This window comes from Hemibagrus wyckioides, linkage group LG20 (assembly GCF_019097595.1).
Source record: "Hemibagrus wyckioides isolate EC202008001 linkage group LG20, SWU_Hwy_1.0, whole genome shotgun sequence".
Lineage (NCBI taxonomy): Eukaryota > Metazoa > Chordata > Actinopteri > Siluriformes > Bagridae > Hemibagrus > Hemibagrus wyckioides.
In genome coordinates this window covers 5516917-5538787 of record NC_080729.1, presented here as the reverse complement: position 1 = coordinate 5538787, position 21871 = coordinate 5516917, and the positions used below count along the sequence as shown (strand labels likewise).

The 21871-nt window shown below is 42.0% G+C and overlaps 3 protein-coding genes across 3 annotated transcripts in view; 1 reads left to right on the top strand and 2 right to left on the bottom strand.

Annotated features, from left to right (window-relative positions):
* Positions 1 to 52: 52 nt before the first annotated feature.
* LOC131370706 (high affinity immunoglobulin gamma Fc receptor I-like) lies at positions 53 to 2690 on the bottom strand. The gene is made up of 6 exons (XM_058418129.1): positions 2568 to 2690; positions 2409 to 2444; positions 1927 to 2211; positions 1558 to 1824; positions 731 to 1043; positions 53 to 421 (listed from the first exon to the last, which is right to left on the bottom strand). The coding sequence occupies exons 1-5, from the start codon at positions 2590 to 2592 to the stop codon at positions 748 to 750; spliced, it is 909 nt and encodes a 302-aa protein (XP_058274112.1). The 5' UTR covers positions 2593 to 2690; the 3' UTR covers positions 53 to 421; positions 731 to 747.
* Positions 2691 to 2861: 171 nt separating this feature from the next.
* On the bottom strand, positions 2862 to 11885 carry rabgef1l (RAB guanine nucleotide exchange factor (GEF) 1, like). Its single transcript, XM_058418128.1, has 9 exons — positions 11741 to 11885; positions 10386 to 10578; positions 9768 to 9940; positions 7819 to 7991; positions 6706 to 6787; positions 6466 to 6598; positions 5943 to 6034; positions 5258 to 5514; positions 2862 to 5119 (listed from the first exon to the last, which is right to left on the bottom strand). Exons 2-9 carry the CDS (start codon positions 10562 to 10564, stop codon positions 4778 to 4780), a joined length of 1431 nt encoding a protein of 476 aa, XP_058274111.1. The 5' UTR covers positions 10565 to 10578; positions 11741 to 11885; the 3' UTR covers positions 2862 to 4777.
* Positions 11886 to 12969: 1084 nt separating this feature from the next.
* znf407 (zinc finger protein 407) overlaps positions 12970 to 21871 on the top strand; it is a 19762-nt gene continuing 10860 nt past the window's right edge. The window contains exons 1-4 of the mRNA XM_058418125.1: positions 12970 to 13056; positions 16312 to 18731; positions 19031 to 19145; positions 19601 to 19675. Coding sequence (XP_058274108.1) covers positions 16346 to 18731; positions 19031 to 19145; positions 19601 to 19675 — 2576 coding nt within the window. The 5' untranslated portion in view covers positions 12970 to 13056; positions 16312 to 16345. The remainder of the gene's footprint in view (positions 13057 to 16311; positions 18732 to 19030; positions 19146 to 19600; positions 19676 to 21871) is intronic.

The following is a 21871-nucleotide window of genomic DNA, read 5'->3' as shown; positions in this document are numbered from 1 at the left end:
TTTCCTATTACAAAAAAAATCCCTTTTAATAGCCCATGTTATAAACCATAGATACAGTTCCATGTGTTTATTGATAGTTTGTAAAACAAAAAGAAACATTTATTACACATATTTTCCAAAGACAAAAAAGGTAATGCATTATCAGACTTAAATCAGCCAATCATGCATGTGTATTAAAATCAAATAGGAAAACTGATATTTAAGGCTCTATCTCTGTTCTTGGAAAATTACAGATGATTAAATATGGTATAGAGTAAAAAAAAAAATATATATTTTCCATTACTGCAATCCAGTATAAAACACACATTTAAGTTGTATTGAGACGGATGATAGAAAGACAGAAAACAGTAAAACGTACAGGAACCTGGATTATTGCTGAATAGTTGGTTTGCTTCATACACTCCAGGTCTGGATCATGGTTCTATTGGTAGTAAATAAGAAAAATACAGTGGAGTTTGGTTAAAAATGACAGTTTTTGCTGTTTTAGTTTTCTATGACAAAGAATCTCAGCTTCAGGTCAAGGCTATTTTCAGCTTCTGGGTCAAATCATTAATTTTTTTTTTTTTTTTTGTAATAGACAATCCCGAATTAGGGCTGTGATTAAAATGTGCACATACAACGGATATAATAATCCAAATAATTATGATGTCTTGAAGACGTGCACTGAAATGCTGAGGTGTGTTAGATATTAACTAAAAAAAAAGAAATAAATCGTCACACGGAAACTTACATTGCCGGTCTACAGGTTCAGACTGGCAGGATCAGGAGCTGTACCTGGTTACTGTCCCTCTCCTCATTCAGATCCCTTACATTGACTTTGCAGGAGTAGTTTCCGGCATCCGCATTGCTCACCCTTGGGAGGTAGAGCGTGCTGTCGGAAGAAGAGGGTCCTAGACTCTCGTCATCTTTCAGGAAGTGGTATTCTATACGCAGATCTGATGGTCCTGTATTTACTTTGGTGATACAATTGAAGACTACGTCCTTCCCACTCCTCACCTGATTCGGATCTGTGATAAGCACCATCCTAGGAGTCTCCACTTTATCTGTAGTTAAATAGAAAAGTGTGTTCTGGCTGGACGTTGATAGCGTGAAAGGATGAATATGGCGCTAGTTAGCGCATATAATTTTTAGAAATAGACTTTATTCGTCACATATACATTACAGCACAGTGAAATTCTTTCTTCGTATATCCCAGCCTAGGAGGTTGGGGTCAGAGCGCAGGGTCAGCCATGATACAGCGCCCCTGGAACAGAGAGGGTTAAGGGCCTTGCTCAAGGGCCCAACAGTGGCAACTTGGCCGGTGCTGGGGCTTGAACCCCCGATCTTCCTGTCGATGACCCAGAGTCTTAACCACTTGAGCCACCACCGCTCCCAGCAATGTTTTTTTGCCATATTAGCAAACTTTTATCAATTTTATTCCCCTATGATAGAGCAGACTACTACCTTACCAACATTAAACGTCTGTGCCAAGGTTTTTCGATGGCCCGGTTTAAATCTATCATTTCATGCTGGCTTTTTGTTTAGCTTGGAATCCATTACTTTTTAAAAATGTCTTACCTAACACCGTCACAGTAGAAGGCACAGACTGGCCAGACTCATATTCCTGGTTCTTCAACCACGTGGCCCTGCATGAGTATATGCCATCATCCTCAATTCCGAGGGAGGGAAACACTAGATCTTTGTCGTTCTGGGTCTTGCCCTTGAAGCCATCCTTGTAGAAGATCACACTTGACAGCAAAGGGTCATCGCGGACACGGCAGGTCAGAGTCATTTGTTGCTCGACAATTAATGGTTTAACAGGGTGTTGCATGAGAACCCAGCCACCTAGTGGAGAGAAAAATGATATCCATCCATAATGAATATATAAACATACACAAAGTTTTCGGATTATTAAATTACACAACAAAAACACTGAAAGTCATTTACCATCAACATGTATTTGAAGAGGGTCGCTTAGCACCGACAACTCTCTAAACGGCTGAGTTCTTATCGACTTGATTCCTTGGCAGGTATAGGTTCCGCTCTGCTGGACTCGTGCCTTCACGATACTGAACACATTTTGGTAGCCAAGGGATACACCGTTATGAAACCACTGATACCTCCATCTGGAAAAAGTGTCTTCTGGGACACTGCAAGAGAGCTCCACATCTTCCCCTGTAAAGAGTTGCGGGTCTCCCAAACTCACAGTAATTTTGGCTTTCAATGGGGGTTCTGCGGGATGTTTCAACATGCATACATTGAAGGATATGCCAAGACAATCAGTTAAATATCTCCAACCGTACGATTTAAACAAGAATCATTTTACAAAATAAGATGACTCAAAATAAATTCCTCTAAGCAGATCCATGATGGGTAGTGACTACTGGATCAACTAGTATACTGTGTAGGTTACATGCCATAACACATACCTTCCAGACTGACACTTGCAAGCCAGGCTAAAAATACTGAAAAAGGGAACAAACAAAAATGGATCAGCTTCCAAATAAAGCTCAAGGGGGATTGATAAAAGGTACAGCTCATCTGACAGTCTTGCCATGATATCTTGCTTAATCTTTGCACACACTCACCAGTGAAGCTGTGGAAGAAGCGCATGGTGGACGTTCTGCCTTCGGATCTGTGATCTGTTTAAAATGCACTAACCCTTTATATTCTGAAATAGACCCAGAAACCACCCCTCCTCCTCCGTTTATGCTTAAGTCGCACAAAAACAGGAAAAGAACATCTCTTCCCTTGACCGTAAGAGAAAAAGAAAAACACAAACATCAGCAAAACACGCAGTCACTTTCACAACCAGGTTGAAAAGAATAGCTGGAAATGCCTGCTCAGTATGTTCGCAGCAAACAAAGCAAAAACAACACAACACAATTTACACCTTCGTTCATTCTCAGGCTTTAATTCTCATTTTTTTTGTTAAGGTTTCATTGCATAAATAGCCATTAGGCTTTATTTTTTTCCCCCCCAATGGACTGCCATGCCTACATTCGGGCATAACCTTATAATGTTACAGTAATATATGCAGTACGCAGATGCATGTGGCCAAAAACGACATAAATCTATTTTTCACATACATACATAATTCTGATACACTCTATAACGGTCAGTAATATACATCCATGCCCTGTCCTTTGACCTTTAACTACATTTAGGTCATATATCATCAAGCATTTCAGCTTACAGACCTCAAGCCTACACCAACCCAATGAAATACAAGTGGAAGCATTCACCGGTCATCTTCCCAGGATGTTTAAAAACAACACGCTAAATAACGGAAGTTGACTTAAGACAGCATCGATATTGCAACTCGTGTTAAAGATGACTCTTTATCCCATAATGAGCAAGATTTATCATCAGGAAGTGAAAACATTTCAAGCCATTACGAATTGCTGCTATTTCAGCAAATTCAGACCAGCGGTCTGGAATTTTCGTCGGAATTTGAACTAGTAGTGTGTACCGAAAATCGAGGAAAAAACGTGCGGATGAGCTGGTGTTGTCTGAATTAAAATCTGTTCACAGTGCATCATCGACATCGGAATTAGAACGCAATGTTAGAATAAAGATTCGAATCCAATTCACGCATGGTGAAAGTTTAGAATCCTGGCGAATATATTGACCGCGAGACCACAATATCGTTTCGACAAAATCAATTAAATACTCTAATAAATAACATGAAATCTGTATTTAAGATAAAATTTTACATAACGTCTATCACCTGTACAGAAGAGGAAGGTCATCATCCCTGATTAATACTTTGATTCTACAGACTCATATATTCTTAGGAAACCGAAAGTCACAATAAATGCATTTTGACCAGACTGCGATAAATACAGTTTCTCTCAAAAAAGGCAAAAAAAGTAAAAAAAAAAAAAAAAAAGAAAAGAAAAGTGCATAAATAGCTACCTCAAGTCGCCATGGCAGGGAAGGATGACTGAGAGATGGCCAACACTCATTTAATGAGCTGTGAATGCACACACATGCTTTCTAGACACTGTATCATGTCTATCTTCATCAAACTGAAGCCTGATCAGATGTTGCCTCATTAGGAACGTTTAACATTTTCCTACAGACATGCTTCTTTAGTAGCACACTGTGTCTCTCTCTGTGTGTGGGTCACATCTTTAGAAACGTTCAGGATCAAGATACTTTTAAATAAAGAAACCATGTCGAGTTCCACGGGCTCACCATAGCAGTTTATAGAACATCTGCCCCAATAGATACCAGGATGTGCCCCATCACGGGCCATCCGAAATATCCGGTGGCTGCTTTGAATCTATGAATCTGCTGTGAAGCTTAAATATTCAATTACTGAATTAAATAAACCTTTTCACCATCTCAGGGGGCGAAGCTAACTTCAGGGGTTAGAGAACTAAACAGATCTGTTGAATGGTAATTTCCTGAATCGCACATTTTCCTAAATTCTAATTTAAATCATTTGTTCATTCACGTGTTTAAAGTAACACCTTTAACTTTTACTATTGTTTTGCTTCACATACCTTATGCCTGCCAAACATATTGACAGATATTTAAGCTTAGCCATGGAAAACCTCTTGTGTGCAGTCGCAGTGTTGGCTTACTCGATCACAACAAGTGGAAAAAAATAAACGCTGAGTGTTGAGCTCAGCTGTAACAGAATAAACGTGCAAATCCCTTTCACCGTATAACGGAAAGATAAGTAGACAGATCCCACTTCCTATTAGCCTGCAGTCAGTAGGGCCCATACTCAGGAGCATGTTAAAAGATCAACAGTCAATTACAGAGGACGGTGTGATCTGGAACACAGCTACCCGGCGAAAACCTGAGGCTGTAGAGGAGGCGGTAACCCCTCGCTGTCTACATTGTCCGAGTCGATCGCAGAGGTGGAAGGGGCACAAGAGTCCTTAAGGTTAAGCCCTTCCAGGACATCCTGAACAGGGGCTTCCACTCCATCTCCCCAGTCGATGAGGTCGTTCTCCGACCTGTCCGCTCTGGGGCCACTCCGTGATGAAGAGGATGAGGGGTAAGAGACTCCACGGGCCTGTGGCCTGTCAGGAGACAGCTGGTCAGACATGTAGAGTTCAAATTCCTCTGTACTCAGGTTTAGAGACTGAGCATCCAGCTTCTCTATGAAAGCTATGGCACAGCACTAAGTGAGAAAAAGAGAGAGAGAGATTGTTTAACATGGTCGAACTTGTGATATAAATTATAAATATGCTCAAAACTTACACCTACATCAAAATAAAGGCAATAAGCAGGTTACACAGAGTTAAGGTTAAAGGCCCACCAGGTTGGTGAAGTAATATCCGTCCTCGCCACTCATCAGACGCCTGGGGTTGCAGAAGCGGGTGATGTACTGGATGTTGGACTGCAGCCGGGGTGGATTGGCCCTCAGCACCACGTAGATTAGCACTGGAAGGAAGTCGTCAGCTGACGCGGCCTCTCTCTTGCTTTTCTTAATTGCATTGAAGATGTGCTTGCTGCATCTGGTGACGTAAGCCAGCTTATCCCTGGGCACACGCTTGGAGTCCATCTCAATTATATCTGTAGCAAAGAATGTAGTGACTTGTTACGCTTTGCATGGATCATTCCAAAACAAAGTGAGAAAGGTCATGAAGCATCATAAGACCTATTCATATGACCGTACTTAATCACACACCCATGCCTACGGTCTATCCACACTACAGACTGTTGATGGAAAAACAATAGAGACCTTGAGTTTCCTTTATGTAAGTAATATACCCAAAAAGAGCTGTGCCATGCTTAAACCAGTAAGGGAAACTTAACTAACTAAAAATGGATAAAAGGTGTGGATGTTCGTTAATTCATTTAAAGGTGCTTTGTACTGGTCTTTGTATAGGAGATATAAGAGGATTCACGGTGTTAAAGTAACTCCATTTTCCAATAAAGTGCATCATACCACCTCATCGTTGATTATTTTCCTACTAAAGCTGTAGCAACAAATACCTTACCTGTAATGGCCCTGTCCAGGCTGTCCGACACTGCAGGAATCTCCTCCTTTACTGGGGCACCCAGCATCTGAACCGTAACCCAGTGTAAAGCCCTAAATATAAACATGCACACATGCTTTTAATTAGACTTTTAACTTGAATTCAATTTAAGCATTTCCGATATGGTGTAAAATGACCATTAATACATTTGCAAATCCAGTGGATCCTCGGTGTACGGGTGGTCTGTTCTATTTTTAGCCCAAGCTTGGTGGCACGACTTCCTGTGAGGACCCTTGACATGGAATGCTTGGCTAGGGTCAGTTCTTTGTAAGCAGCCATACAGTTTACATACGTTTCATATTGGTCATATTTTTGGGTGGCTGGAACGGATTATAGCATTTACATTATTCCTTATGGGAAAATTCATATCGCAATACAGATTTTCACCATAAGAACTCGCCTCCAGAACGAATTAAATTCATATGCCGAGGTTCCGCTGCAGCATAAGTATGTGACCAGATACTGCTCTCCTCTAAAGCCCCACCTGATTCTCTTCTGGATGGCCAAGTCTTTGACCTCATCGTCTGCAGATTCAGGACAGAAAGCCTGTTCATACAGCCGCAGTGTTATATACTTCTCCACTTCATCCATTATAACTTCTACTCGCTCTGGACTTCCTGTCACACACACACACACACACAAAATCACACTTCATAATCAACTGATCTGTAAACCCTTTAATAATTTTTTGCATTTAATGATGTGTTTAACTTGGCCTCATTACCTTTGTAGAGATTGTGTAAGCGCTCAGACAGGTTCTGGTAAAAGTCTTGCACAGATTCTGAGAGGTCCTCTGCACCAAGGTCCTGAAAGAAATGTCAGAGGAACACATTTAGGTCAGCTAGCAAGCAGACTCTAGACATTTAACTCAAATCAGGATATGTATCATGATAAAGCACTGCTTTGGTATAACCAATAGATACACTAAATTGCCATAGGTTTTGGGACGCCCCTCCAAATCATTTAATTCAGGGGTTGGGCTCGGCCCCTTAGTTCCAGTCAAAGGAACTCTTAATGCTTCAGCTTCATACCAAGACATTTTGGACAATTTCATGCTCCCAACTTTGTGAATGGCCCCTTCTTGTTCCAACATGACTGCACACCAGTGCACAAAGCAAGGTCCATAAAGACATGAATGAGCGAGATTGGTGTGGAGGAACTTGACTGGCCTGCACCCCAACCTGATAGAACACCTTTGGGATGAATTAGAGCGGAGACTGCGAGCCAGACCTTCTCATCCAACATCAGTGCCTGACCTCAGGACCTTTCTTTGTGCACTGGTGTGCAGTCATGTTGGAACAGGAAGCGGTCATCCCCAAACTGTTCCCACAATGCTGGGAGCATGAAATTGTCCAAAATGTCTTGGTATGAAGCTGAAGCACTAAGAGTTCCTTTCACTGGAACTAAGGGGCCGAGCCCAACCACCTGAATTAAATGATTTGGAGGGGTGTCCCAAAACTTTTAGCAATATAGTGTATATAAAACAAGCAAATAATGTGTGCTAAAAAGATAGGGATAGAGATCCCTCCCCCACAGGGCTTTGTAGGAAATGTCAGGAATTTGTATCCTGAGGGGACAAAAATCTCACGAGATACGAAGCTTGTGACACAAACATGTGGTGCTGCATGTTGTGTTCACACTGTCCATTCATTCATCCTGGTCAGGTTTGCTTAATATTAGGCTACTATTTTGTAATTAAACAAACTAAACAAATTAGAAAACACGAGCAGATAAAAAAAAAAAAAACACCTCTGGTTTAGGCCACACCCACAATCCAGATATTTGAAGCACATATACAGACACACAAATAAAGAGCATATGAAGACAACATAAGTACCTTCTTGTAAGTTAAACTGTGACAGAAAGTATGGCACTGTTTAAAAATATCCCGTCCAGGCCTTTGCAGGGTCTTGAGGAAATCGATGAACTGTCTTGCGGCTTGGTCGGATTCTGCGACAGGCTGCTGGTTGATGGAGGTGGTGGGAGGTGGCTGGCTGGGAACATTGACATCTGATGGGGAAGCAAAAGGAGGTCATCATGTATTGTATTATCCTTTATCACATTTCCAATAACAATTCATCAGCAAGCCGTCTGAAAGAATGAGGCTACTATAATAATGACCTCTGGACATTATGTATGAGGGTCAAAAAAAAATCAAACAGAATTATTTTACTGAATTTTATTGTCGACTGCATCAGCTATCATTATCTTATCACCCTTTTTATAAATGCTGAATAGATAACTACATAAGAGTGGATATTAAACCATGTTCAATGATGCCAAAAGGTCCTTCGAGGCTCAACACTTCATCTATCTCCTGACAGGAAAACAAAGTGTGATTCAATGAAAAGGACAAAGAATGCTGACGGTGCAGGGGTTATGAACTTCTGTGCACACACACCCTTTCCCGTCGCTTAGAGCTCTGGAATAGGGAAGCAAAACACACATCCAACTTTATCTGTCCAGTAGGAATGTTGTGGAAACAGAGTATCGTACTGACCCGTAGTGTTATCACCTCTCACATGAATGTGCTGGCAAACACATAATGATTTAATCTGACAAACAAAGCAACGTTCTGTACATAGCACAGAGGCCCACTGCTGACCGATAACACCGGCGTGAACGTATCTAACGAGATAAGAAGGGTCGATGAAGTCACTTAAATATAAATACTATGATTTACTGCTTCAAGACAAAAACATGGGTTTATATTAATAGTCTAATATGTTATTGTTACTATAGTGACTGCTCATATATGGGATATATATTCGGCAGCAAGTGAACATTTTGTCCTCAAAGTTGATGTGTTAGAAGCAGGAAAAATGGACAAGCGTAAGGATTTGAGCGAGTTTGACGAAGGGCCAGATTGTGATGGCTAGACGACTGGATCAGAGCATCTCCAAAACTGCAGCTCTTGTGGGGTGTTCCCGGTCTGCAGTGGTCAGTATCTATTAAAAGTGGTCCAAGGAAGGAACAGTGGTGAACCGGCGACAGGGTCATGGATGTCCAAGGCTCACTGATGGACGTGGGGAGCGAAGGCTGGCCCGTGTGATCCGATCCAACAGACGAGCTACTGTTGCTCAAACTGCTGAAGACGTTAATGCTGGTTCTGATAGAAAGGGGTCAGAATACACAGTGCAGGACGGGTCAGGGCAGCAAAAGGGGGACTGACACAATATTAGGCAGGTGGTCATAATGTTATGCCTGATCGATGTATAATCATTAATATGGTGATGTATTCTCTGGAATGATGTAAATCTTTGGTTTCTCTGTAAAAGCTTTTTTTTTGGGGGGTCTGACTGACTTCAAAACAAAGTTAGAGAATGACCGCTTTAATAGAAAAGATATATAGATAAGCCTAGATAATAAAAAAGTACAATGTACAGTACAGCATAATCCTAAGTGTTTGATTCCTTACAAACCACATAGAGATAATGATAGGATTTCTGCACCAGTGTAATGAAGGCCTTGATTCTTATGTTCAAGGATTCTGGCATCAGCATTTTAAACGCTGTGTAAATAAGTATTAGAGCTCTTCTCAAGCAGATAAGGCAGAATTACAGTAATCCAATCTGAGCATGTGTAATCCTCTCATCATCAAGTGGACAGAACGTCACAGACCTTTAAGATGTTACAGACATTACTCATGCGCCTTTTGGTGAAAAATGACTCTATACATTTAGAGATCTTCATGTCACGCGTTGTTTCCGGTAATCTCTCTTATCTTCATTTAATTACAAGAATATAGAATATTAAAACACATCTTCAAAAAACCCACAGACTTACCTCTGCCTAGGGTTGTCTTTGCGAGCGTGGTGAAGAATTTCTTTCCCGATGGAACAGCGTGTGATTTTTGACCGTTTCTTTTCTCTTCAGGTTTGCTCTGCCGGACGGACGAGTTCCCTGAGTGCGCCCCCTGGTTGCTACCTGCGTAGGCTGCTTCTTCTTCTTTCTGCAGTCTGCAAGAAGAAACAAAAATAAGTATACACATTAAGTAACAGACAGCACCAAGACAACATGTATAAGCAGTATGAAGCTGTGCAATATACATGTTATTATATAGCATATATGGCTTCCCCCCCCGCCCTCCTCAATTTGGTCAAAATCCCACCATCCAGCCTTCTCTCCCATGTCAACTAGCAATCGTGGAGGATGAAAGGTCACCCCACCCACCCCGAGAGCACTGCTAAATTTTCTCTCTCGTCTCCCGGTCACAGATAGCAGTGGCATTGTCGGGATTCGATAATGATAATAATAATGATAAGAAGGCGTTCCTTGACCCTCATGCTTTCTGTTTCTATACTCCTGTAAAGCTGCTTTGAGACAATGTCCATTGTTAAAAGCGCTATACAAAATAAATTGAATTGAATTTAACTGAATTTTCTCACCCAGGTTTACTCTCACCTCTTGGCTAGTTCGTGGTCTTCCTCAATCTGCTTATCTCGTGCCTTGTGGTTCTCATCACGCCAACATCGGGAACAGAGGCCTCCCCAGGCCAAATTGCCATAATAACCGCAACCTTTGTTGCAGAGCAGGGCCGCCTGATCCACGTAGATTCCTCGACGCTCAGTTCTCGAATTCATTCTTCTCTGTACTCCTGTGTCGAATAAAACCGGACTACAGTAAGCTAGGATTATCATAGATTTTGATCAATTAAAAAAAATGTAAGAACCATATTTAACCAAATCAGTTGCAATAAAAATGGCAATTCTGGTGGTCAATAATCCAATTCTGAAAATGACCATGGATCACAGTATTTTATAGCATCAGAGATGTTACACATAAATGACGACCAAAGGCACGGCATCAGGTAACGTATCACAACGCAAGGTGTTAAGGTTTTAAGTTGTTAAGTTTAAGAAATGCTTAAAGCTCGATCACAAAGATTCGATTCATAGAATCAATCAGGAGTCAAATGAAAGATTCAGAGTCAATTTTACCCAGTAAAACTGATTCGGCTCACAGATTAAAACTAAAACTGTTAGGAGAAAGTTGTGGTTGTCAAAAAAAAACAACAACTTTAATTTATACCAGAAATATCCGCCATTTTGTAGTATTTTCAAAATAACGTGTGTGGAAATTAATACAAAAATGACAAATGAACAAAACTTGTTTGTGCGTAATCGACTCCTCTGATTCTCGACACCAGGAATTGAAATCCAAATCGAAATTGGCCCAATTTATTTATTTATTTATTTATTTAGGTCAAAGTTTTTATGTTTCTGGCATTAATAAAATGATAACAAGCGAATAGTGTACCATACGAAATAATAACTTTTCACGAGCTAATGATACGTATTATTGACATTGCCCGTATCCCATATGACTATTATTTCCATACGTGGTGCACTAACTAGGGCGCGTGTGAGAGTTCACACCCAGCGGCGTGTGGAAGTAGTGTGTAGGGAGGTAGCGTTGATTTGGAATCCAGCCGCTTCTGACAGATTCAGAACAATAACGTTAACATTACTGACGACAGCATACACACATACGGCTAGATTAAAATATATATATATATATCAAAGTTTTTAAGTTCATTATTTTGGGTAGTCTGTATTGTTTAGGATCAGACATCTAGATAATCAGCTAACATTTTTATCAGAAGTTTTTCCTCTCATCTGTTAAAAGACAACACTAGCTAGCTAGCCAGGAAACGACTCAGATCACCGCTGTCAGGCACAATAAACTAGCAATAAAACAATAAAAACACCGACACCACGAGTAAGCATAAAATTAACTAGTGAACGTCTTGTAATTACCGGACACCCCGAATGCTGTCGGTCAGTTCTGTCCACACTCATTAAATTATAAAGATCGCCTGAAAGTCAGCAAAGGCAATCAGCCCAGCGGTTTCCATTTCCGGTGCGTCAACGCAAGCCAGCCTGTCAAAATAAAAGTCAACAGTTTACATGGACTGTGTGCAACAACCAGATTATGTGTGCAGTATTATTACTTAAATCCACATGGAAGCAGTATACAGTAGCCAATATTTTCATCCATTTTAAGTAACTGTTTCAGGTTACACAGCTTACAATACATCCTGACTTTGTATATTTTATATTTAAAATATAGATAGATAGATAGATAGATAGATAGATAGATAGATAGATAGATAGATAGATAGATAGATACTTTATTCATCCCAAAGGGAAATTTACAGCTTCCAGCAGTATCCACAAGCACAGGTAATAGATAAAATAAGAAGGAATATAACAAAAAATACTAAAATAGCCGGATTTAAGGGTACAAAAATATAACAAAAAAATACAATAAATATTACACAATTTAACAAAATATAGCAAAGAAATACTAAATACAGAGATTTAAGGAATACAATTGTGCAAAAAACAAGAGTTTATAGGAGAGAATATAGGAAAAGTACTCATGTTATCCTGTGCGCATATTTGATTCGATTCGATTCAACTTTATTGTCATTGTGCAGAGAGTACATGTACAGAGCCAATTAAATGCAGTTAGCATCCAACCAGAAGTGCATAAGTGACATATTTTATACAATACATTACAATAACGATATACAGCTATGGGGGTGATATGGACAGGAGAATTGATGTCTTATGTACAGGTGTAGTAGGTATTATAAACAGGTATAAATATGATCAATATAAGTATGTACAATCAATGTATATTTCAGATGCATATTAAAAAAACATTCATAAAGCCCATCATATCTACAGAACTTTTATTTTATTTTTTTTTATTTTTTACATGTCACAGCCCTGTAATTAAAATGTCCTCGAAATATTATTGTTCTATATAAAATAAAATAATAATAAAATAAAATTCTCTCCAATGTTTCATGACAAGTAAAATAGTTTCTCTTTCTTTTTATTTATACGTTTTATTTATACGTTATATATATACATACATATATATATATGTATATATATAATATTCTTTAAATTTTCCTAAACATTTAGAAGCTCCACGCCGTTTCATTTCCGGCTCCTAAACACCGCGGACTTGCTTGGGCGTGTGACGTCACGACCACACTACGGAACGCCGCTGGTGACTAAGCTCAGAAAGCGCGGACTGAGTGAAAAGGCAATTATTTCAGGTAAACAAGAGGAAGCTGTGTTTTTCGGTGCCGTCTCAAATCTTTCCGCGTGCCTGGTAGCGGTAACAGAATGCAGTCGTGTTGTTTTATACCGTGCAAAGTAGTGTATTTTGGAGGTCGCAAATCGTGGCCTTTTTGGGCCTCTGTGCTGCCGTCGTTTTCTGAGCCTGAAAACACGTAATCCCCGCCTCTGTCGCTTGCGATTGGTTAGTGGCATCTCGTTGAGCGTTCCTATTGGACGGACGGCATGTCGCTCACGCGTTTCGTATCAGTAGGAAGTGTGTCTGCTCGAGTTCAACTGAAATCCGTTCCGTTCCACATAAACGCTCCGGTAGCGTCATGGATTATTGTTGTTGTTGTGTTGAATTTCAGATTTTTGATCTAATAACATAATAAATATTTTTTTTAAAAAATGAGAAAAAACTCCGGTTTAACTCGGCGTTCTAACAGCGGGTCTCCTGGCTGCTTGACGAGGGATGGGGTGTATTTTAAACACACTTTGTTCAGCTAAAGCTGTGTGAAAAATTAATATTTTTCGTTGTTTTCTAAATAAATAACCACGTTATTGATTAGGTAATCAGAAAAAAAAATCTAACGATATAAATATCTACATTAACAGATGTGGATGAAGTAGCTGCTATAGAGCGCCAGAAGCTGCTTGCGCATGCGCAGTTGTATTGCGCTCCCGCCTTGCCTTTCCCCCCAAATGATGCGCTGTATGACCAAAAGTATGTGGACACCTGACTATTTAACTCGTATGTGGTTCTTCACGAAACTGTTGCTACAAAAGTGGAAGCATGCAATTGTGTAGAATGCTTTAGAATTACTATATCCCTTTTACTGGAAACTAAGAGGCCCGAATCTTGTTCTGACCACAGCCCCACCGAACACCTCTAGGATGAACTGGACCTCGGATTGCACCCCAGGCCTCCGCAAACACAACATCAGTGTCTGATCTCACTAATACTGTTGTAGCTGAATGAACACTAATCCCCACACACATGCTCCAACATCTAATGGAAAGCCTTTCTCAGAAGAGTGGAGGTTATTATAACAGCAAAGGGGTGGGAGGGGACATACCAGGCATAACATTATGACCACCTGCTTAATATTGTGTTGGTCCCCCTTTTGCTGCCAAAACAGCCCTGATCCGTGATGCACTGTGTATTCTGACACCTTTCTATCAGAACCAGCATTAACTTCTTCAGCAATTTGAGCAACAGTAGCTCGTCTGTTGGATCGGATCACACAGTCCAGCCTTAGCTCTCCACGTGCATCAGTGAGCCTTGGTTGGCCATGACCCTGTTGCCGGTTCACCACTGTTTCTTCCTTGAACCACTTTTGATAGATACTGACCACTGCAGACCGGGAACACCTCCACAAGAGCTGCAGTTTTGGAGATGCTCTGATCCAGTGGTCTAGCCATCACAATTTGGCCCTTCGTCAAACTCGCTCAAATCCTTACGCTTGTCCATTTTTCCTGCTTCTAACACATCAACTTTGAGGACAAAATGTTCACTTGCTGCCTAATATATCCCACCCACTGACAGGTGCCATGATGAGGAGATCATCAGTCTTATTCACTTCACCTGTCAGGGGTCGTAATGTTATGGCGGGTCGCTGTATGGGTCTGATAGTCAGGTATCTACAAACGTTTGTGTGTATAACGTATGACGAAACCAGCTCACACTAGCAAGACACGAGTTGCTTGTGTTTTTGGGCGTCAAGTGCATCTGTTCTGCATTTTGACCAAGGCTTGGACAGCTTTTTGCCTCCATGCAGTAATTCTTTAACAAGACTGGAACAGGATGTTCAAAAAGTGCATATGAGTGTTAAAGTCAGGTGTCCACAAACTATCGGACATATATGTCATCTACACGTACAATACTCACGTCTTTTACTCAGTTTTCTTTATCGTAATTTTTACTTTCATTAAGAAAAGAACTGGAGATGCATTTCAGTCTCTTGTTCCCAGGGGATCTGTTTAAACATCTGTGTATGTGTCCAGATGTTTGACTAATGAACACGACTAATGGCTTCAAACAGTAAACACTGTTGTGTTTAGTCTGTGGGAGTTTTTTGATGTTTCTTGATCACAGTTCCAGAAGAGTCATAAAAAAATCAGAGCTTTTATTGGAAAACAATCAGTGACAGATTGGTGTGATGTGGCCATTATCCCCAAGAAGTTGATTATATTTCCATACCAGCATGTCCCATGGACTGTTTTATCCCTCTTTTACCACAGCAAATTATTCTAAATAATAATTTATTATAGTTATTAGAATGTGTCAAAAGGAGAAATTGGATTCTGCGCATTTGAAATGTATTGATCAAAGATAAATTATATTAAGGTCAGACATATCTATCTATCTATCTATCTATCTATCTATCTATCTATCTATCTATCTATCTATCTATCTATCTATCTATCTATCTATCTATCTATCTATCTATCTATCTACCTGTCCGTCCGTCCGTCCGTCCGTCCGTCCATACTTCCGTCTATCTATCTATCTATCTATCTATCTATCTATCTATCTATCTATCTATCTATCTATCTATCTATCTACCTGTCTGTCCGTCCGTCTATCTATCTATCTATCTATCTATCTATCTATCTATCTATCTATCTATCTATATCTATCTATCTATCTATCTATCTATCTATCTATCTATCTATCTATCTATCTATCTACCTGTCTGTCCGTACTTCCGTCCGTCCATCCTTCCGTCTATCTATCTATCTATCTATCTATCTATCTATCTATCTATCTATCTACCTGTCTGTCCGTCCGTCCGTCCATACTTCCGTCTATCTATCTATCTATCTATCTATCTATCTATCTATCTATCTATCTATCTATCTATCTATCTATCTATCTATCTATCTATCTACCTGTCTGTCCGTCCGTCCGTACTTCCGTCCGTCCATCCTTCCGTCTATCTATCTATCTATCTATCTATCTATCTATCTATCTATCTATCTATCTATCTATCTATCTATCTATCTATCTATCTGTCTGTCTGTCTGTCTGTCTGTCTGTCTGTCTGTCTGTCTGTCTGTCTGTCTGTCTGTCTGTCTATTTTTCAAATGCGAGTTTGATAACTTAACACTAGATGTCACCAAAACCTAAATAAAAAAAAAACACCACCACCATCACAAGTATCACTCTTGTTTCAGTGTCTTGCCTGTTTGTAGATTTATATTTGTACCGAATTACATGTGTATTGATTCATTTCTAATCTCTCTCCCAGTTGCTTTGTGAAATGGTTATTTAAAGCCGAAGAAATGGACTTTTCAAAGAGGAAGTTACGATCAGGGAAGGAGACGAGCAAGGAGAGACTTGAGAATAAAGGCGAACCAGCGCTCCCTAAATGCACGGGTGCGGCAGATAACGGTGAAAATGAAGGAAGTCGGTGTGAACAAACAAACACAGCCCCGGTAGCCTCTTCTGAGGAGAATAACGGCCGCGCATGTCGTGAGTGTGATTTCGTGGCGAAAACTCCTACTGCTCTGAAAATCCACTGCAGGAGGAAACACAGTAGCTTGCACGCTGAAGCGATGGGTTCGACAGGTGCAGAGGGAACAAGCACTGCTGAAAATGTTGCAGACCAACCCAAACCTACAGAGTCCCCTGCTGACCAGGTCGGCAGTGATGCACCCCATATAGAGCAGTTCAGCTCTGGGGTACTCCCTTTAGACCAGTTCGGCTCTGGAGTACAGCGTTTTGAGCGTCTCTACTGCAGGTGCTGCAGTCTTTACACCTGCACAGCACAGGAGATGAATGAACACCTGAGTGATGAATCCCACCGAAACCTGGCGCTGGAGAAAAACATTGGCCCGTTGTTTGAACAGTGTGTTGAAAAAGTGCTTGTCATTCTATCAGACGAACAAAAACACGAGCAGAGTGAACAAGGTGAGAGTGTCAGCGAGGATGCTCAAGAGACTGAATCGGCCGAACAGGCTTTAGCAGAGTTAGTGGATGCGAGTGCTTCTCACAAACGGAAACGAGGAAGGCCCAAGTCATCTCAGGTAATGAGCTGCAGTCACTGCGGCCTGGTGGCCTCCAATCCAACAAACCTCAGCGTGCACATCCGCCGCAAACACAGCCGTCTGTACAGCTTCCACTGCAAACTGTGCAACTACTCCTGCGTGACCAAAGGAGACATGGACCGGCACTGCGAAACCAAAAAGCACATTAAACGAGTGCAGAGCGATGGCGATGGACAGGAGGCAGTCATCATACTAAATGCAGAGCAGGCAGCTCAGCAGGGCGAGGCAGAACCGGCCGAGAAAACTCCTACACAGCAAGAAACACCAAATGTAGAGGAGGAAAGAGAGACAGAGGGAACGGGAAGCGACGTTCCCTGTAAAAAGCCCAAGTACGACTCATCGTACTCATGCGATCACTGCTACTTTGTTGCGCATTCTGCTATTTCGCTGGCCCTGCACGTGCGTCGCAAACACACCCGGGATTTCGAGTTTGTGTGCTTGGCATGCAGTTATTACGCGGTGACACGCAGAGAGATGTCGCGACACACTGCGACCGAGAAACACAAACTCAAACGGCAGAGATACCTGCAGAAACGGCAAAACACACACCAACATGACCAGAACGTGGATAAGCACAGTGAGAACACAAGCCAAGTTGCTGAAAACGCGAACCCACAATCGGACAAAAACAAAGAAAACACACAGCAAAATACTGACAACTTGCACCAACAGACTGAGACCAAACCTCAACTCTTTGACAACAAGCAGCAAAACACCAAAATCGTGCACAAGAACACTGATCCAGAAGCAGATTCTGGTAGTCTGAATAACGATACAGGAAAAGCCATAGCAGGAGAAAAAGGAAGTGCAGGAGAAGAAGAGGCGAAATTTAACCAACAGCTGAAGTCCAATGAAGATACAAAAGGCCCTAAATACTCATCAGAATTCCCTGATCCAGCAAATAGTGAGGAGGGTGAGGAGGAATACAATGATGATGATGATGATGATGATGATGAAGATGAAGAAGAAGAGGAGGATATGTGTGAGACGACTGCTGAAAGTCCCAGTAGCGAGAGGCCTGTTTTTAGAGCAGCTGCGTTTGACGAGTGCGTGTTCTCCTTGAAAGTGCCGACAGACGGACTGCACGACAAAGACGACAGAGAGTCATATAAATCCCTCCATCAGGCTGCAAAAATGCTAAAAATGTCAGACGGACATGAAGTCAGCACGCGTGTCCGGTGTGACGACTGCGGGTTCTTGGCGGAGGGGCTCAGCGGCCTGAACGTCCACATCACGATGAAACACTCGTCGAAGGAGAAGAACTTTCACTGCTTGCTCTGTGGGAAGTCCTTCCACTCTGACAGCAGCCTGCAGCAGCACCTTAGCAGCTCGGCACACCTACGGACGGAGCGATGCAGCGTGGACGAGCGGCCTGATGGAGGAGCCGCCTTCCGGTGTGTGCGCTGTAATGAGCCCTGCAATTCGGAGCAAGAACTTTTCGTCCACATCAAAGAGAAACACGAGGAGTTGCTACGCGAGGTAAACAAGTACGTAATGGAGGACACAGAGCAGATCAACCGGGAAAGGGAGGAGAACCCTGGAAACGTGTGCAAATACTGTGGCAAGGTGTGCAAGAGCAGCAACTCCATGGCCTTCCTCGCTCATGTCCGCACACACACAGGTACACACTCTGTCCTTCGTCACTAAGCACATAGTTTACAGTAATAATATAGTTTACTACAGTATACAGTAAAAATTGGGCGGTGGTAGCACAGTAGTAGTGGTTACGGCTCTGGATTGTCGATCGGAAGATTGAGGTTCAAGCCCCAGCACCACCAAGCTGCCACCTTGAGCAAGGCCCCCAACCCCCCTGCTCCTACCGGGGCATGGCTGACCCTGTGCTCTGTCCCCAACCCTCCAAGAATGGGATATAAGAATATGATAAAAGAAATGAGCACACGTTTTCTTTTTATTTTGTAGGTTCAAAGCCATTTATGTGTAAGATCTGTAATTTTGCAACGGCACAACTGGGAGACGCCAGAAATCACGTAAAGAGACACCTCGGCATGAGGGAGTACAAATGTCATCTCTGTGGGTGAGTCGGCATAATTTTATAATCAATTAATAATTCAATGGAAAAGCGATCATTTAACGTCATAATTAGGTACAAACGTGATAATGAGTCTTTATAGATCGGACTGGTTGAGGCCTCAGAGCCACTGATAAGGGCGTTTTTGCAGAATAACTTGTTGAAACTACATTTTCTTGCACAGCACTGCTGAGCTTGTCTTAACACACATTATTGCTTTAATAAAAGCCTACAGCTCAATTAACCTAGGTTCATTTGGGCTGTAATGATGGTGTGTGTGTGTCATACTGTAGTCATCCTTTTTAGTACCCTCAGTGGACGAGTAAAAACATTTTAAAACCAAACCACAGTTTTTATAGATCTGAGATAAACATAATAGATGCTAGCTGCCTGACTCATGAGAACAGACATCAAACACACACACACAAACACAACATTCTCACATGCTGATCTTCTTGTAGGTGGGCTTTTGTGATGAAGAAACATCTGAACACACACTTGCTGGGAAAACATGGACTAGGCCAGCCAAAGGAGAGGTAACGCACACACACACACTTTTCTTATTTGTGTAATGGATTCCTTCAGGTTCTAAATAGTTGTCTGCAGGAAGCTTATTCTACTTGTGTGATCGTAGGAGGTTACAGTTGAACGGGCAGTTTGTTGTGTAAGCCCAGGTAACATTTTCATGGGTTTGGTGGTTTATTGAACCTCACTTACTGCCCCCAGCACCAAAGTGCTTGGTCCAGGTCTCTGAATGAATCACAGCATTATCAAGGTACAGTATGTGGTACAGTTTTTAAAGCTTAAGTAACCTTTATTTGTCAACCCACTGCACAGTGAAATTCTTCCTTCACATATCCCATCCTTGTAGGGTTGCGGTCGGAGCACGGGGTCAGCCATGATGCAGTTCCCCTGGTGCGGGGGGATGGCGGGTGTAGGTGGTGTTAGGGGCCTGAAGGTGGCAGCTTGGCAGTGCTGGGGCTTAAACCTTAATCTTCTGATCAGCAACCCAGAGCCCTAACCACTTGAGCTAACATGGCCCTAATTAGTGAACCATTGGAAAATCACAGACAAGGGATCAGTAGCACCATAGATTACTGTGGGGTGCTGAAGATTTGACTGTGCTTCTGGGGCCTGGGGTACCTGCCAATACCACTTAGGCAGATCGATAATTGAAAAATATTTAGACCATGCAAGGCATCACACCTTGAAAACTTGTCCTGGGCATCAAGTAGGTGGCAGACTCCTAGTTCAGCTCCTGAAAGTTGTTGCAAGACTGAAGAAATCCAGGATCGGGAAGTGCGGAGATGCCCAAAAGTCATTGCAGGAGTGGCGAGATCTATGTGGCTTTGACACCCTGACCTTGAGTTGAACCACAGATGCTCTTGTGGGCTAGTAATTGAAGATCACCAGGATTAATTCATGTTCATCAAGCAACATGACAGTTGCCCCTGCAGATTTCTGCCAAGGTGCTCAAGCGGCGCCTCCATGATGTTATGGGATCACAAAAGGAAAATACTTGTGACTTATAGGGTATGGTTCTCGGTCAGTCGTTTCAGCATTGAGGTGCAACAATTGTGACCTTTGCATACTGTGGAACCAATCCCACGGTCTTGCAAGAGTCCACTCATTGCTGTGTGTACCTCGGATTTACCAGGTCTCGGATATACCAGGTACATCGGTGTCTGTCTTAGAGCTAGGCAGTAATTAGTCAGTGCTCCTCACAGCACAAGAACATCAATACGAAGTCCTCCTTTTGGAGAAGTTGGTGTGTCTACAGGAGATCCTTCCTCTGCTACAACATAGAATGTTTGAGGCTGTCATCAACTTGACCTTTCCATGTCAATCCCCCTTTAGCTTAGCTCTTTAGGAATAAATTGGATGTAGGATTAATTAACTGGTCTCTCAGGTTTGGTATCAACCTCCTCTCCTTCGTTGTCCCTAGTAAGAAGTACCGGCCAGGATTATAGTTGGCGGGATATCTTCCTATCTGTCAGACTTTGCAACATTGAGGTGCCACAGTTGTGGACCATTGCATATTGTGATGAACAGTGGAACCAATCCTACCAGTCTGTCTCTCATTGCTCTGGGCACTAGTGTCGGATGTACCAGGTACATCAGTGTCCGTCTTGGAGCTAGCTTCCTCTTGCTCCTTCAGAAGTCCTCCTGTGAATTGTCCTGTTGCCTAGGTCATAGGTGTCACCATGTACTCATGTGACCAGGCAGGTGAAATCTCTTCAGACACGGGCAGTGTTGAATGGTGAGAAGGGTGACAGCCCTGTCTGAGTCTATGTATACTTGAACCCAGCTTTCAGAGAACAGGTTGGTCCTGTGCTATCAACAAATGGCAACTGGAACAGTGGTACTTCCCTTCTGTCACAGGCTGAATGTTAACTATAGATTCAGAAATAATGGAGTAAGGGAGAGAGTGGGAGCAGGAACTCTGCTTTGTTTGTTTGAGAGTGTGTGTGTGTGTGTGTGTGTGTGTGTGTGTGTCAGAGAGCGATAGATTACAGCCAAAAAAGCATTGCATACATTCATCCCCACAATCCATCCATCCGTGGGTTCAAACCGACAGCTATTTTTACACAACTAAGGAGATGTGTGTGTATGTGTGTGTGTGACAGTCTTTCAGAGGCTCGGATACATCTATAAATTTTGAAATATGACAGAGCCGAGTCCCTATTATTCTCCTGACCCTTAACGCAAAGTATCATGGGAGCTGAGAAATC